The sequence below is a fragment of the Condylura cristata genome, unplaced genomic scaffold (assembly GCF_000260355.1).
Source record: "Condylura cristata isolate star-nosed mole 26May11 unplaced genomic scaffold, ConCri1.0 scaffold00005, whole genome shotgun sequence".
Classification (NCBI taxonomy): Eukaryota; Metazoa; Chordata; class Mammalia; order Eulipotyphla; family Talpidae; genus Condylura; species Condylura cristata.
Genome location: NW_004567106.1, coordinates 36,947,923 through 36,965,245, shown reverse-complemented (window position 1 = coordinate 36,965,245; position 17,323 = coordinate 36,947,923). Strand labels below are relative to the sequence as shown.

The 17,323-nt window shown below is 33.0% G+C and overlaps 1 protein-coding gene across 1 annotated transcript in view; it reads right to left on the bottom strand.

Moving 5' to 3' along the window:
• SEMA3D (sema domain, immunoglobulin domain (Ig), short basic domain, secreted, (semaphorin) 3D) overlaps positions 1–17,323 on the bottom strand; it is a 174,159-nt gene that overhangs the window by 72,208 nt on the left and 84,628 nt on the right. Inside the window, exons 4-5 of the mRNA XM_012721056.1 lie at positions 9,004–9,066; positions 1,952–2,071 (exon numbers count right to left, since the gene is read on the bottom strand). Coding sequence (XP_012576510.1) covers positions 1,952–2,071; positions 9,004–9,066 — 183 coding nt within the window. The remainder of the gene's footprint in view (positions 1–1,951; positions 2,072–9,003; positions 9,067–17,323) is intronic.

The following is a 17,323-nucleotide window of genomic DNA, read 5'->3' as shown; positions in this document are numbered from 1 at the left end:
ACAATTTAGAGAACATATTCCAAAGCTCAGAGGGGCAAGCTTGTTCTAGAGACAGATTCCTTGGTTCAGTTTCCTTGCTAAACCATTTATTAGTTAGGTGATATTTGTCCTGCTGTTTAATTCTACTGAGACCCCATTTTTACTAACTTGTAAACTGGAAATTATGAAGCTACTAACTTCATTAAGAGTGTTGTAAAATTCCAAAAGTCACCCCCTGTAAAATACCTGGCACAGTCGACAGCACAAAGAAAACACACTAATGTAATAGTTATTAAATTGCCGAAATCTACATGTTTCTTAATGCTTAAAACACTCATTGGTAGCTGGAATGCATTACTGCTAGTTAATATATGCCTTTTTCTCTCTTTGTCAATTTGGTGCAGCAGAAATAATGAGTGTAGTGAACAAATTAATATGTCTGCAATTTTAAGATCATTATAATGTTTCACAATCAATGTGCCCTATTGTAAACATATATAAGAGGTCAAATTTGTTGGATGGGAAACATGATAAAAACTTATAAAACAGAATTTCTAGATCTTATGAGAAATGGATTTTATTAGATTATATAAATCTAATCTAAAATTTAGAAAACTCAAAATAAAGCTATACATGGAACTCAGAAGCACTTTCAACATTTTAAACAATTAATTTTAATCAAAAAAACCCTTTGAATTAAAAATTAAGGTTGAGGGACCTCCCTGGTGGCTCAGCAGGTTAAAGCACTGCACTAAGAAGCTTAAGCCACTTCCGCATGAGTTCGATCCCTGCCTGCCCCGGAGGAGATCCACATGGCGTGGCAGACCTCTCCTGACCCCCCCCCCCCGCTGCTCCCCTCAGTAGTGTACTTCATAGATCTGCCTATTCTGCTCCCCACTCTGTCCCTGGTGAATCCTCTCACCCTCCGCATCTCTGGCCTATACTCCAATTCTGTATGAATAAATAAAAAAATCTTTAAAAAAAATTAAGGTTGATTATGTATATAGTCAAAATGGCAACCCAAAAGTGTTTAGGGACATGAGTTTTTATACAGTTGAGAAATTATCTGATAACATTTTTTTCAGATATGAAGCATTTAACACAGTGTCTTATAGTGAGCACTCAATCAATATCAATTGGCATAATCCTTAATTTCATTAACACTCAGACGCACTTTAAATTTTTTTCTGCAGTATTTTAGAGCAATACTATTTTGTCTGAAAATAAATATTTTTAAGCTTGTGAAAAATTTTAACCATTTTTGTGATTTTTTTTATAGTTTAACTTTTTCAATGTTATCAGTTATAGAAGAAATTCCAGATTTCTTCCACCATTACCTACCTGAATACACACAAATTCTGCCTTATATTCAGCCTTCCTACCTATCACTGTCATCAAATCCACTCGCTTCCTTTCAACCCAACCCTCCATTTTTGTTCTAGTTACCATTTTCTCTTCCCCACTCAAAGGGTAACATTCCAGGAGTTCTCCATTTTTTTCTCACATTATTTAACATTTCCCCATTAGTGAATGGTTCTATTAGCATAAAAGCTTGGTCTAATGCTCTTGCAACTTTAAACTTCCTTTTGATCACCCTTCCAACTAGGGCTCATTGCTCCCCTTAATTTTAGCAAACTCCATGGAAGAGTTTTAAGGTATGTCCTTTCCACTCCATGCTTTTAGCACTTTTGCACTCTTTGTACTCACAATCACTTACATGGGTCTTGCAGTAATTGAAGGACAGGGAAAAAAACAAAACAAAACAAAACAAAACAAAAAACTTCTGCTGGCCTTGTCATGACTTTGGAAAGCACTGATTGAACTATACTGGTTCAAAGAACATGTTCCATGGTCTGAGTGGATTCATATTCTAGCTCCAGATTCAGTTTTTATACTCCAATCTAAGTCATAGACAGTAAAAATAAGCTTTTCACAGTGAAATTACATTTTTCACGTGTTTTCACTATATTACCTCTTTGTAGGCTCCAAGATCAATATATCCACATAATGGGTGAAATGCTCCAGTTCCACACACATAAACATGAGTTTTGTTGTAGGGCTGAAGTACGCGGATGAAATTTGCACATTCTGTCTATTGGGCATAAAAAAATAAAAGCATTACCACACAATTAAGGCTTTTGAAAGGTGATCATTCATACCACCTCTTTCTAAGAAGATAAATCATCAAAATTAAGAGCATAACTGAAAATTACTTATGAGAAATGTTTAAATACAACTCAGCAAAAGAGCAAAACAAATGAAGAAACTGTAGTTGAAATGAGAAACTTTAAAACTTCTGAAGTTTGAAAGGTTTTGAGGTAATCAGAGCACCAGAATGCATATCTGTATAGTGGTATTGTATAGAACCTAGAAAATGAATATTGATATTCAGGCAAGATATCCCTAAACCTTCCAAAAACATGTTACTATGCAGGTACATTACTTTGAGGTAAGGGCAGTTGAGAACCTGCAAGTTCATAAGAAAATTGTACTACTTACTTAACTACCTAAAAGAATGGAAATTAGGGTATTAGTCAGAATTGGGTTTTTACCAGAAATAAACTTTCTACTGGAAAAAGCTATCTATATGTCAGGGAAAACATTTACTTGCAAGCATCTTCACCATGTGACTCTCCTCTTTATACAAGTCATTCTCTCCTTGAAGTACCATTCCTTTCCCCATTCCTTATACCCCCATTTTGTCCAATGGCTTCTATATACAAATGTGTATAGATTTGCCACACATATGTAATTAAATGTGTTGTTTACTCCCACTAATCTGTCTGGTGTTAACTTGATTATGTGACCCAGGAGAAAGTGTAAAATTTCCTCATCTTCCTGATAATATATACAGAACATAAATGAGATATCTACATTTTCTTTGAAGAATTACCTAGAGGACAAAATCCATAATATTTTAATAACTCAGCATTGTCTATCCCATATGTGATCAAACTGTGTGCATATTAACTGTGTCAACTACATTGAACACAGATACATATTCCTCCTGTATATTCCATTCTTATTGACCAGAATGTCCTGTCACTTTATTTCCATAATTTTAAGTAATACAGAAATTTTAAGATTCAGCTTAAAAAAAATTTAAGCTGAATCTTAAAAACCTTAAAATTTCTGTTTATACCAAAGCCTCCTCCATTTTTACCATAAATACTTCTTCACAACAGGTCAAAATATTGAAGAAATTTTAACATGCCTGCTTATTTTGCATATTCTTAAATTTTAGTCTGTAAAGTGATTTTAAAAAGTAAATGTTTTAAGGGAGTATGTACATTATGATGACTTCTCATTATCTTCCCAAATAAATTATTTTCCATCCCTCATTTATTTGTAAATAGCAATTCTTTTTCAGAGTACTGATCTTTGTCAATTTCTCCTCATCTGAAGGATCGTGGGATCCTCACCACTCAGGCATTTACCTAATTGTCACTGTTGTTACCAAGACTGTTAGAGGAATATATTAAAGGCAAAAAAAAAAAAAAAATGGCAATGGCATGTAAGATAGGGCTGTTCTTACAATTAAATGTTTTAAAGGGGAGAAACTGATAGAATTGTTATGATTTCTATATGGGTTAAACAACATAATATAAACATTCAGTAACTGTTTAACACTTTCCTGGTTTTGACCAATATGCATCAACATCCCAATATCGCAGTGACTGGTCTGATTTTAGAGTGAATAGCTATGCCTGAAAATCTCTTATACTGACTTCCTACTTCCTAATAATCTACTATGCTAGTTTCCTGACGTGGTGAGATATTAACCAAGGATTTATTTATGAAATTCCTCCCTCTCCTAAGACTGAGTTGACAAGAAATAAAAAATATATATAGTTAATCCTGAATCATCTGACATAGTTTACAAAAACCAGTTAGTTCCACACAATGCTTTCTGTAGTGAAGCTGATAGAGACTGGTTCTCTAAGATGTCTAGAAGCAATGAAAATTTTCTGGTTTATGGAAGGGGGGAGAGGTAGTCGTTGGGGGGGGAACAAACCTAGAGACAGAGATCTTAACAGATAAGGTCTCTAAATTTTGCCTGGGGTAACATTTTAGCCAGACTTAATAGAGAAAAACTTTACAATTATCTCTCTTTTAATCTAGATCCTCACCTTTCTGAGTCTCATATTTTGTCTTATTTTCTTTTTATCCCAATAGCTTCAAAGTTTGTTTAAACAGCATGAGCAATAATTAACTTGATTTAATTCACTTAGCTATCTGCATGGCTATTAATGGCAGCATGATTCTATGAGGCATGAAGAAAGGTAACTAGGAGAAGCAGGGTTTTGTTGTTGTTATTGTTTAACTGTCCCTGAAAGCTGACTAATTTGTGAGCTAGTGCCCAGAATGGCAAGGGTTTTGCATTTGACCAAACAAGCCAATTCAGTAATATATGCAGTAGTTATACAGTAATACATTCAATTTCAGTAAAGTAGTCAATTACATTCAATTTCAGTAAAGTAGTCAATTTCTTTGACCTTCTCTTTTCCTCCTAACTACTCCCTATCCTCCTTATTGAAAGAAAAAGAGCAGGAGAGAAAGATCTAGAGCTAGAATGGAGCAAGAAAGCAAATGAGCAAGAGAGAATTAAAAACAAATATCAACTCTTTAATTCTTTCACGTAGTTTTTACTTCAATATTATACATCCATACATGCATAATTAGATTAAAAAAACAGCCTGAATTAATACTTGGAGAAAAGTATTTTTCTATGTATATTTATCACATATTAATATTTGAAGTTCTAAGGTTTTTTTTTTCTCCTCTAGATGTCTGGACAAATACCAGCAAAACACAAATACTTAAGTTCTCTAGACTTACATAAAATCCAATTAAATCCAATACACCTTTACATGTATTTCTGATAACTAACTTATAATTACCAATTTTAATTTATTTATTAAAGTATAAAAGATGCTATTTGGGAATCTTATCTTTTTAATTTCAGAATACTGAAATCATCAAAGATTTTTTACATTTTGCTACATATCTAACATTATACTACATGTTAGTTTTGTGTCCCAGAACTTAAATGGAATCCATTCTGCATATATCTGTTTATGTTATATGGTGTTGAAACATTTTAATAAGTTGTCAACAAATAAAGATGTAATTATCATATTTTTCTCTTAAAAATAGAAAATCCAATAGAGCATATTTCTGTAGAATAAAAATCAGTTGTAGTAGAAGACCAAGGAAAAAAATTTTAAAGACAAAATACTGAGCAAAATGCCTATTTAAATATTTTGAAAATCTATCATTATATAGGATAGGATAAAACATGATATACTTACATAATGTACTTTAAGTATACACATATACATAGTATGTATTATATACCACACACACACACATACAAATATATATGTCTTCAATATCTATAAATGTCCAGTAAAAAAAGCTAATACTTAAATTTAAAAATGAACAAATGGTAGGGATATGCCATTTTACAAATAACTAAATCTTTAGTATTATAATATTTAAAATTTTAATTTAAAATAACATGCCGTTTTTTATTGTAAAGAATAAATATATTTATTCATCTATACATTAAGAAAAACATTTTAATTATATATTGTATTACAAGGGTAAGGGGAAATATGCCCACTTATGAAGACACATTGGTACTTCAAGTATAGGAGACCTAAAGTTTCTGGAAGGCAATTCTGCAAAATGAGTACATAAATGTTTACAACCCTTGACCAATAATTCTGCTCAATAATCAAAAATGTTCACACTATTTATATATAAGGTTTTTCATGTGAAGCTTCATATATAATAGTAAATTCTGGCTAAAAACCAAGCTTCTAACAATAGGGGATTGATGAAATAATATATAAAAGAATGCAGTATAGCTATTACAAGTAGTGTTATAAAATGGAATTTAATGACATGGGAAAATGCTTATGGCAATCTGTAAAGTGGAAAAAAAAAGTGTTTTAAGGGACTATATATACAATGATTTCATTCTGAAAAATAGTAAATAGATAAGATAGAAGCATAAACATCAAAATGTCACCAACTATCTCTGGATAATGTTCATGGGGGAGGAGATATTTACAGATGACTTCTATATAATTTGCAAACTCTGTACAATGAGCACTTTGTTTTACTTTCAGAGTTTCTTTTTTAAGAAAGAATGAATGTAATCTTAGAATGTCAGAGAGAAAAGCTCCTTTAACTATATGTAATCTCTCTAGTGACAGGCTGTGTATCTCCAAAGTTAAGCTGACATGGAACCCAGGCTTGTGGATAACTGGTGCCTTTTTTTTTTTTTTTCACCTGTACTGAACTGTCTAACCCACTCCTTATGATAAGGAATAAAGACATTTTTCTGGAATGATATTTGAAGCAGAAAAAAAAATGCTAAAATGCTACTAAAACCTTCTTGACACCTCTTCCCTTACTTAGGTTAAACTAGAGTCAAAAGCAAGGGATAGAACTCATTTGTTTTCTCACCCTCCACTCCCCTCCCCACCCAAATTAGCTAACTTTCATTATGGTAAATAATTCACTATTTTTCAGTTATATAGTACCTTTGTGTCAAGGCATACTCTTTCCAAACACTTGTTAATCCTAAACACACTCTTGGGAAGTGGGTAAAAATTATTAGAGAGGAGGGAGAAGTGTGGGTAATGCCAAAGGCAGTGAAAGATCTCAATAAAACCACACACTTGTCTCAGCTTTCTATTGGTCTCAATCTCTGGAATCCTGTTCAAAATGAAGGTTTGTATTAGGGAGACACTGAAGAGAAAAATTATTTGAGGGATATGGTTTTCAGATCTTCTATGTGGAGCTCAGATCTTTATATGTAGATTACAGTGTTAAATAAGAGCAAATCTTGTGGATTCATTAACCTGGCTTCATGTGCAACATCTGATAAGTCACTTAGTACCACGTTTTTTCTTTTTTTTTTTTAATCTGGAAAAGATAAAATAATAAAATCTAGCACATAGTACTAGGGTGAGTTTATAAATAGAAATGATGGCATCAGCTTCTGAAAGAAGGTAATTGCTATAAAAGTGTTAGTTCTTAGTGACTCTAAAGTGCAATATGATCTTAAAGGGACAAGTTAAAAAAGGAGACAAAGTCTTTTATTAATCCTACAAGATTCAATATCTAAATTTATAGACTTTAGTAAAAGGAGAAAAAGCTCTTCAAATCTCTAATCCTGGTCCTGGATTAAGCAGTAGACTATGTAAAGGTAAAGGCAATAACTACTTTAATTGGAAAATCAGTTTCCATCTATGGGATCTTTCATCTCTAGGATACCACTTCCAGAAAACTTTATCACCTTTTGTTTTAACTTAACCACAGAAACAACTGAGTTACTATGTAACTGTAATTAGTGAACATACTGAAATGAAAAGACTCACAATTAAGATGCTCACTGATTGTTTGACCTCGAGTGTTTATCCTTCATCTACTCCATGGGAAAACTGATATTAGTACCGCAATACATTTAAATACCTTTTTCTGTCTAGCTTCCTAACCACAGCCTCAATATTAGTAAAACATGAAAATGTTTATACTGTTTGCTGCTTCAAGTGTTATTCAACAAAATAATTGTGAAATCTCATAACAAATCTTTTTTCCCCCAAGAATTCAAGAGTGCTGATGCTTTGGAGACCTGGGAAACTGATCATGCTGAAGTATTGGGCAGGGTGAAAATATAGAGACATGGAAGGAAGAATAGTGAAGACTAAAACAGTTTCCTTGATTTTATTTCTAGACAATACATGTAAAAACTATTTGTTTCTTTTAGATGCTAACATTTCCTGATACATTTTAGTTAACATAAATATGCCTGAGAAGATCACATTAAACATTAATTGAAGACTACATTAGGAATAATTAAAAATGTCTTTAGTTTTGCCTTGATAATTTTGTTTTGCAAGTTTACTATGTACACACATCATTGAAGAATATCTGCATCCTTCATTAGATTGAAAGTATTCAACAGTAGATGCTATGCCTATTTTATACATATTTATGTATATAGTATTAAGTATGCAGGCATCATTCAGCACAACCCTCCTGGGAGGGTTTAGAGGCAACATTAAAGGAAGTTGCAAGAGAAGCCTCATGATGTCCATGTTTCTGTCCAAGGTCAAAACCTTTTATGTCTTGAGTTACATTCAGGAAGTGATTTATTTTGCCAAGAAAGAGCAATTCTCCCTATCACCACAGTGCAAGAAGTCAGGGCAGAACACTGGGCATCTGGCCAGAATCACAGCAGTCAGAAGAGACAGTCAGAGCCACAGCCCTCTTCTCTTATTACTGCAGTTGAAACAAGCAAGACAATTTGGGGCACATATAGAAAGACTTGAAGACTACAAAAGCAATTCAAAGATAATTAAGTTAGTGAGGCCTGTCTGAGGATTTTTCTGGTCCTTAAGCACCTTCAACTAAAAGTTTTTATTAAGACCCAGTCACTTACCCTTTCTATTTCATATAATGAATTTTAACTAAATTATACAGTAAATTATTCCCAGTTCTTATTCTAGGATGCTGTCATTTACTTGCAATCAATTCTTTTAAATGTCTCCATAATGCTACCTTTGAAAGAATTCTTCTAGATGTCATAAACTTAATTTCAATCCAAATGATTAAATCGTGTATTTGCAATGTTAAAATGACTGATGACTGATGACTTTTGTACACTTATAAAATACATGTATATGAATGAAAAATACAATCTTAGTGAAATCATACTTTCCAATCCTTATTTTAAATCTATCTCAAATAGATTTTTCCACAAAAATTTTTGTGGAAAAGAATAACAATATCCATGGCTAACACTTTAGAGGGTGTAGCATTTTTAATTTCTGATAACAATGTCATTCTGTTTGACAAAGTAAAAATAGTTTATACCGTTTAATTGTTATAGAAAACCTGTTAGTATAATCTTAAAATACACAAATGCCATTAATTCAATAAAACTCAATATATTTATTTTCATATCAATACCAATTTAATGATATTTTTAAAAAATCTCATACTTACATTGGCATCTTTCCCAGCTAATTTACACAATTCCACCCGTTCCTTTGTAGCAGGCCAATAAATCTGTAAAAATTTCAAGGTATGTTAGAATCTGAATATCAAAACCACCTTACAATTTAGTTAAGGAAGTCAGCATATAAAATTAAAGAGAGGATATCAACCTAAGAGGCTTGATCTAGATATATGAGAACTTTAAGATTTAAATATTTCAAAAACTGCCCTCAGAAGTTTTTAAGAGAAAACTATGGAAAATGATCCAATTTCCCCCCCCCCAAATATTCTCAATGAATTAAATAATGGGTAAGGTGTATTTAGGTGGCTGTAAATTCTCATTGTGACATCTACAGAATTTGAGATTAATATTTGCTTAAGTTAGAGATTCTATTTATCATACTTTTTTCTGTGTTTACTCAGAATGATGGTGTATTATAAATAACCAGGATGAGGTGTAGGAAACAGCTCTCTGTCACAAACATAAGTGATCCTGAGAGGTCAAAGACTAGTGTGGGTTTGCTGACAATATTTAACATGCACAGACCCCAGAGCATCTGTCACTCAGCTAAGTATTTTATACACATCACCTTATTTAAATCTCACAATGACCCTAAGAGATAACTATACTTACTTATGAGATAGCTGTTGTTCATTTTCAGGTTAGAAACTTATTCACACTTAAACAATATGTCAAAGGCCAGGAAGCTAGTTTGTGACAAAGCCAAAGTATAACTTGAACTCTATTTTCTGAACAGGGGCCCTCATCCACTACATAGGAAACATTGTTTGGACCAACCATTAAGAACAAAAGCAGCAAACTGCCTGCTTTGTAGCTTTGAATCATATTTTAACAGTCTTGAATTTATCACAAAGATTTTGTCTGTTTATTTTAATAAATTTTAGGGATTCTGCCAGGAAGTTTTGCAAAATAAGGTTCAAACAGTTACATTATTCCCTCTGTTTACAGAAAGAACTGCTCTCTGGTAAACTGCAGACAAGAAGAAACAAGCAGAAACAAACAAACAACAACAAAAAAAAAACACGCTCAGTTGCTTATATTTTGAGATTCCAAGACTTCCCAGAGAACTTTCACTATGCTGCTCAGTAATGTTACCAGAAAATGTTCTAATAGATGAGAAGAAGGGAAAGTATCCTGAGGTCATACACTGAAAGAGACTTGCTAAACCTGGAAATAAATGATTTAGAAGTCACTAATGTGTTGTTTATGATACTATCTTCATAGTGAATATCATATGAATTCATATCATAGTGATTTTTTTGGGATGGTATGCCACTGAGTAAAGAACAGAAAATAGCACTCAAAACTCTCTTAATAGGCAAATACAATGAAATAATTGAGATTTATAAGTGGAATGGGTTTGTTAGAGAATCTTTTAACAACCTACAAATTACCATCTCTGTACAAATTATATATCCAGAGAGCAGTTGAACTGACAATAGATTGAAGTGAGGAGTTTAACTTAATAAAGTTCATAATAAGACCCTAAAAATACCATTAATTCAGAACTGGTTTAAATCTTTGTAATCATACTATGACATAATATTAAATAGTAGTGAAATATGAATGGACAACAACAACGGTAACAATACAGATGGATTTTAGATATTCGTTATTAGTGAAATAACCCTCCCCACAAATTGTAAGTATGTAAACAGAAAAGAGTGAACAATTCAGAATTCAGAAAGATGGTTGTCCAATATGGAGAAAAAGAAAAAGATTAATTGGTGTTAAGAAATAGGTTATCTACCAAATCTTAGCTTTTATTACAGATTATGCAGTTTCAGGAGTTTAATACTAATTAAAAACAACTAAGCAGTGTAAGAAATGAATCAAAACGGAATATATCGACCTATTGACATCAACCTAGAATCATATAGTCCTAAAAACGTGAGTAGTAGGACCCTGCCTGGTGGCACAGTGGGTTAAAGCACAGTGCTAAGAAGCTAAAGCCACTTCAGCATGAGTTCAAACCCTGCCTGCCCTGGAGGTGGTTCATATGACATGGCAGACCTCTCCTGACCCGCCTGCTGTTCCCCTCAGCAGTGTGCTTTGTCAATGGGCCTGTTCTGCTCCTCACTCTGTCTCTGGTGAATCCTCTCACCTGGCCTGTACCTCAGCTCTGCTTGCATAAATTAATTAAAAAAAAAATAGTGAGTAGTAAAAGTAAAATATTGCAGTTGGCAGCCAACTTAAGACTTATTTAAAGTTGTATTTTGCATTGTTTATTTAAATCACTGGTAGCAAAAGTACTTCATATCTGATCTTATGAACTCAAAGCATACTATCACTTTTTTCCTTGCTGATTATTATCATTTTGTATAATTGTGGTAAAATATGCATGATAAAAATTACCATCTAAGCTTCTGTTTACAGTTCAGCATTTACTATACTTACATTGTTATGCAAGTAATCTCTAGGATTATTTTATCAAACTAAAACTTTGTATCTCCTGATTCTTAAATATTAGTGTTTTTTACAAGGGCAGTTGTATCACTGCACTGAAAATAAGTCAGACACATACTGCATGTCCTTGATCTGTCGAATTTGTTCTCTCATCAGAATTAATACTTTTTTGATTCATTTCAACATGCTGGATCCTGTCCTTTGTGTTTTATATGTTCAGATTTAATCACATTTCAGAAGAAAATTGAGGACACATTTATATTTTTGTTCAGACCTTATTTGTTATTACTACCAACAACAATATGATTAATAAAAAAGAAAGGAACTCCTTTATGTAACTGAGAATTAAAATGAAGTGATGGGTTAAAATTAAGATCTAAATTATTCTTCTAAAATTGATTCTGAATATATTTAAAAGGACTTCAAAAAGGAGGGAATTGTTCAAAGATTGACAAAATATAGAAGCAGACTTTGCATCATGTTGAAATCTAAATGGAAGTTCCAAAGTTAACACAGAGTAATTAACTGTTCGTTAATCATGTGTTCATTAGGCACAATTATGAAAAGCCTTTTTTTGCATGCCAGGCTAGGTGTGGCTTGAGCTATTAAGATTTGAGTCAGGAAGATGGTTTTGTAAAAAGGGTAATTGCATTTTAAGGGAGATACAAAATAAGAGAAGCACAGAGAATGGAACCATGAAAGTTCACTGTGTGATGAAGTCTCTACCAGTTCCCACTCTTGATTCATTGTTTTAAAGTCACTCACTCCTAACAATTTCAACTCCAATGTAACCGTTCAGTTTAGTTTAATAGTTTCAACTCCAATTTTGTCTTAAAAATTTGACACTAAAATTGGAATTTCATGTTCTTTTTTCTCTTTGCAAGGGGTATGAATCACTTAAAGATGCATTAATGGGTTTGTAGTACATTTTCAGTTATTGATTTAAGTCTTAATTATAAACTGAATTGTGTAATCTAAATGAAACCATAAAACTAAAATTGTAAAATTTCAGACAATCAAGGTTTTATTAGTGAGTAATGATACACTGAAAATACAAAGTGCTAAGAATTTGTTGAACTTCAGAAGCCAATTTTAATAAACCTTCTAATTTATTTTCAGAATGCATATTTCCCCCAAAATATTAACTCAGTTTTCATCATTTACCTTCAATACCATAACATGTAGAGGCTGCCAGAAATTGAAATTAGCTCTGGATTATTATTATTGTACAGGAATTGTGAGCAATTATCACAAAGATAATTTTACTTTTTAAAGGTAACAATCAATCTCTAGAAATAAAGATTTATTGAGATTACATATTGGCTTATTTTGACACAATATTGTCAAGAATTTAGGAATCATAAATAGAATTACCTTATTTATAATAACCTAGTATATATTTGATTGCCTTCCAGACAGTAAACATTTACTTAAGGGGAAAAAAAAAATCACTGAAGTTATGCCAACACTAAAAGATATCATTTTTTAAAAAAGATTTATTTATTTATTCATACAGAACTGGGAAACAGGCCAGAGATGCGGAGGGTGAGAGGATTCACCAGAGACAGAGCGGGGAGTAGAACAGGCAGATCAACAAAGTACATTGCTGAGGGGAGCAGCGGGCGGGTCAGGAGATGTCTGCCATGCCATGTGGATTTCCTCCTGGCAGGCAGGCGGAATCGAACTAATGAGGAAGTGGCTTAAGCTTCTTAGTGTTGTGCTTTAACCCACTGTGCCACAAGGGAGGGCCCAAAGTTATCGTTTTAATTATGACTTATGGTGAGGTTTTCTTTTAGTTGCCAACTAGTCATTAAAATAAACTTTTATTTTAAAAAATCCTTTGATTCTTTGTTGGTAAAGAAAAAAACTCACTGAAATCATTCTGAAAACAAAACAAAATAATAAAAACACACACAAAATATATTCTTGTTCTTAGGGTTGGCATAGGATTGAAATATGTTCAAATTAAATTTGTTTGAAGTGACATACTTAATATAACATATATTGTGTCTCTATATAAAAGCATTCCACCACTTTCACATTTTGTAGTTGTGTGTGTGTGTATGTGTGTAGGTGTAATGGGAGAAACAGAACTAGGAATATATACCAAGAGGGATACACAGATATGGACAGGAAGAGAGGGAGTTATTAACTCTGCAGCATATTTCACTGGTAGTCTAAAATTCCATCAATTTCCACAAAAGTCTTAGGTACTTTAGAGCTTGAAATAATTCCAGGGTTAGTCATTATACTCTGAAAATGCCTCACTCTCAAACATAAATTATACCACCCAGTAAAAATACAATGTCCACAAGATGGAAAAGCCCTCCTGAGCATTTGGTAATGTGAATAGTTTTGAGGCCTGGTTATTAAGATTTCTCATGCTTGTGAAATGATCAGCAATAACATGGCATATATACATGGTCTTACGTTGTGTCTTGCACATGCTATATTTTGCCTTACTAAAAGCTATATTAAGCAGGACAAACAAAACGTTTACCCCTGTTTCTAAAGTAGATGCAGCTATACTATTCCCTTAGAAAGTTGCCCGCAGATACTTTGACTTTTTTTTTTTTAAGATTTATTTATTCATACAGAACTGGGGTACAGAGCAGAGATGTGGAAGGTGAAAGAATTCACCAGGGACAGAGTGGGGAGCAGAACAGGCACAATGGCGAAGTACACTGCTGAGGGGAGCAGCGGGCGGGTCAGGAGAGGTCTGCCGCACCATGTGGATCACCTCCGGGGCAGGCGGGGATCAAACTCATGCAGAAGTGGCTTGAGCTTCTTAGTGCAGTGCTTTAACCCGCTGCGCCACCAGGGAGGGCCTACTTTGATGTTTTACTTAAAAAAAGGGCATATCAGAAATAGAGATGTCACCTGCATAATTGCTTTATTAAATATCCTGAAATATTCATAAGGAATGCTAAGTTCTTAATTGACATTCCATGATGTACCCAATATAGGCATTAAGACTGTCATTGGTAGGGGATAGTGTTTGGAATTTTGAAGCTTCAATATCACGGATCTCAAGTATGTAGAAAGCTTACTATTTTGCTCTCTATACACACTGAGAGCAGACATCAGAACCAAACAGGTTTATATGTGTCCAAAATCCCCTTTAACATACTTATCCAGAGTGTAACTACTATTTGAATCACTGCTAAACAATCAAGTGTTAAAATTGGTTTTAATTTTAGCATTAATCTTACAGATCAAGTTGATAATAGAAAACTGCTGTGGTGAACAGAAGTAAATAAATTTTAATATTTCCAACTTAGATAATTTATAGGCTATTGTTTTAAAACATTATGTCTGATAAATCTGTCCCCATCTTTTATAATTTATTGATTAAACCATGTTAGTATGTTTGTGGATTTTTATATTAAAAATGAAAATGATCAATACAAAGGATTAATTTTTGCATTTAACATTTGGAAGGATCAAATATCAACCTCATACACAAACATGCATCATTTAGAATTAAAGAACAGAGATTACCAGTATGGAAAGACATAATCTAATAGAATGAAAATTGCCTTCTATGGCACATTACATAAATCATGTGCTATAATTACAGATTTTAAACATTTCTCCAGAAGATAAATATTATCATATAATATGAGCAACATGTATTTAAAAATATATAATCATTATTTTATATTGATTTTATTTGCTTTTCTATTTAAAAGTTAAGTTTAGCTTGTTTTTTAAAGCATTTATACTTCACTTTCAAAAATAAATAACCAAGAGGGACTTATGACAATGTCCCTAAAAATTTTAGTTTCATTCATAATTTTTGCAACTCATTAACAGCTATCATTTAGTAAGGTGAAATATTAGGCACTTTATTTTCAATTATTTAATCTTAGACAAGTTACAGAAACATTCAAATAATGATAGTCTTATAACAACATCCTAAGGAAATTCTAATTATATCTGCTCTTTGTTCCATCTTTTGAAAAGCAATTAATTGACTCAACTTCACAAGTACAAGTTCAATCAAATGCCCTTTGGCCTAAACCTGAGATGTCATAACAAATGAATGGTCTAAGTAAGAGAAAGTTACAACTTGTTCTTAAAAACTAAATAAAGACAAAGCTCTGGAGCCCTAAAAATGCAAAGTGACCAACTCTGTTCAAAAACAGCATTCAAATTTTGAATGGCTACTAAGAACTTGGAAATATGTTGCTCTTCAATATCAATGGTGACAACATTTTGAAACACCAAAGGATTACTGAGTACTGTTTCCCAACCCCAGAGATAGTTTGAGAATCTATGCTCAGAGAATAAATTTTTGAGAAATGAGGACAGGAGTACCAAAGATAACCCTTGCATAATTGAAACCAGGGTAGGAACTGTTACAGATGGTAAGTTTAATTCTCAAGTTTGAATTTAAATTTATAAATAATGGCAGGGTGTCAAATTTCTCAAGAAAATATCCTTGAATGAAAAAACAAGTTCTATCCATTCCTCTGATCTGCCACTTAGTTTTCTTCATGAAGTGTAGATAAGAATTGTCTCATTCTAACTTATAGCGCTCAGTTTTTGTATATTTTAACATCTCCTACAATCATCTCTTACACACTATGCTTATCGTGTCAATCTGACATTTCCTTTCTGCACGTAAATGTTGCTTGAAAACTTTTCCTAGGAGTGAAGACCAATGAAATGCAGTGGAATCAGATGTAAGTTAGAGTGCTTACAGTCTCACTCAGTAGCAGTTACAGCTACATTTGCAAATATTTTCTTAGTATTATCCACAGAATACATTTGACTGCCTCTGAATGTCCCTTTTTACAATATGTATCCATTTTAATATCACTTCCCTAGAAAGACTTTCTCCAATGACCAATTATAAGTAGTCTTTCAGAATTTCACATTAGAAAATTGTTATATTGTCTTATCACTTTTTTTCCATCTCCATGAATCTTCTTCCCAAAATTGGAAGTACCATAAAAACAGAGGCACAAAGTGTTTTATTTTCCACTATATTTCCAGCATCTGGAAAAGTGCTGGAGACACAGAAGGACTCAATAAATATGCACTACTTTTAAATGAGAGAAGTGTTACTATATCACACAAATGAAATTAAGTCTTTAGAAATCCACAAATGGATAATTTTGAATTACCAATGGTGATTGTGCAATTATGTTTGTGGATAGATAGCACAGTTTTGAAAGGAACACACTGGGTCATAATTTTTATCATCTTCCTAAAGGAATATATGCCTCTTTGAAATTTAGTGACCACTGATCTTTTTATTTTCTTTTTTGTTTTAAAGATTTATTTTACTTATTTATACATACGAGAACTGGGATACTGGCCAGAGTTGGGGCGGATTCACCAGAGACAGAGTGGGGAGCAGAACAGGCAGATCAACTGAAATACACTGCTGAAGGGAGAAGTGGGCTAGACAGGAGAAGTATCACATACTTAATAAGCACTCAATAATTACTGAGTAGTGATTGGTTACATTTTTCTTAAACTTGGAGACAGAGAAAGCGTTCTTGTCAAAGTTCTGGCAGCAGTCTGAGCAATCTGATAGTATCCTGACAGTCTTGTACAGTGACCAGATGGGACCTGCACGTCGGCACCCGGGCCAGGGAGCCAACACGTCCATGAACGAGGTGATTGTTTCACTTTTGTGATTAGTAGACAGCATGTGCTCCACTGGCAATAAGGACAGATTAATCATCAGGAAACTACGCAGGAACCCTCATAGCAAAGGTTAATTTATTGCCATGTCCACATGGCTTCCTAGCATTTAAATGTCTTAATTTCAAGTATTAATAAGAATAAAAAGGGTGACAATTTCCTTTATTAAAAACTTGAGTTGAAATGAGAAGCTCCTATTTCTGAGTCTTTTCCTCATAATAGACACACAGGGTAAAAGTATTA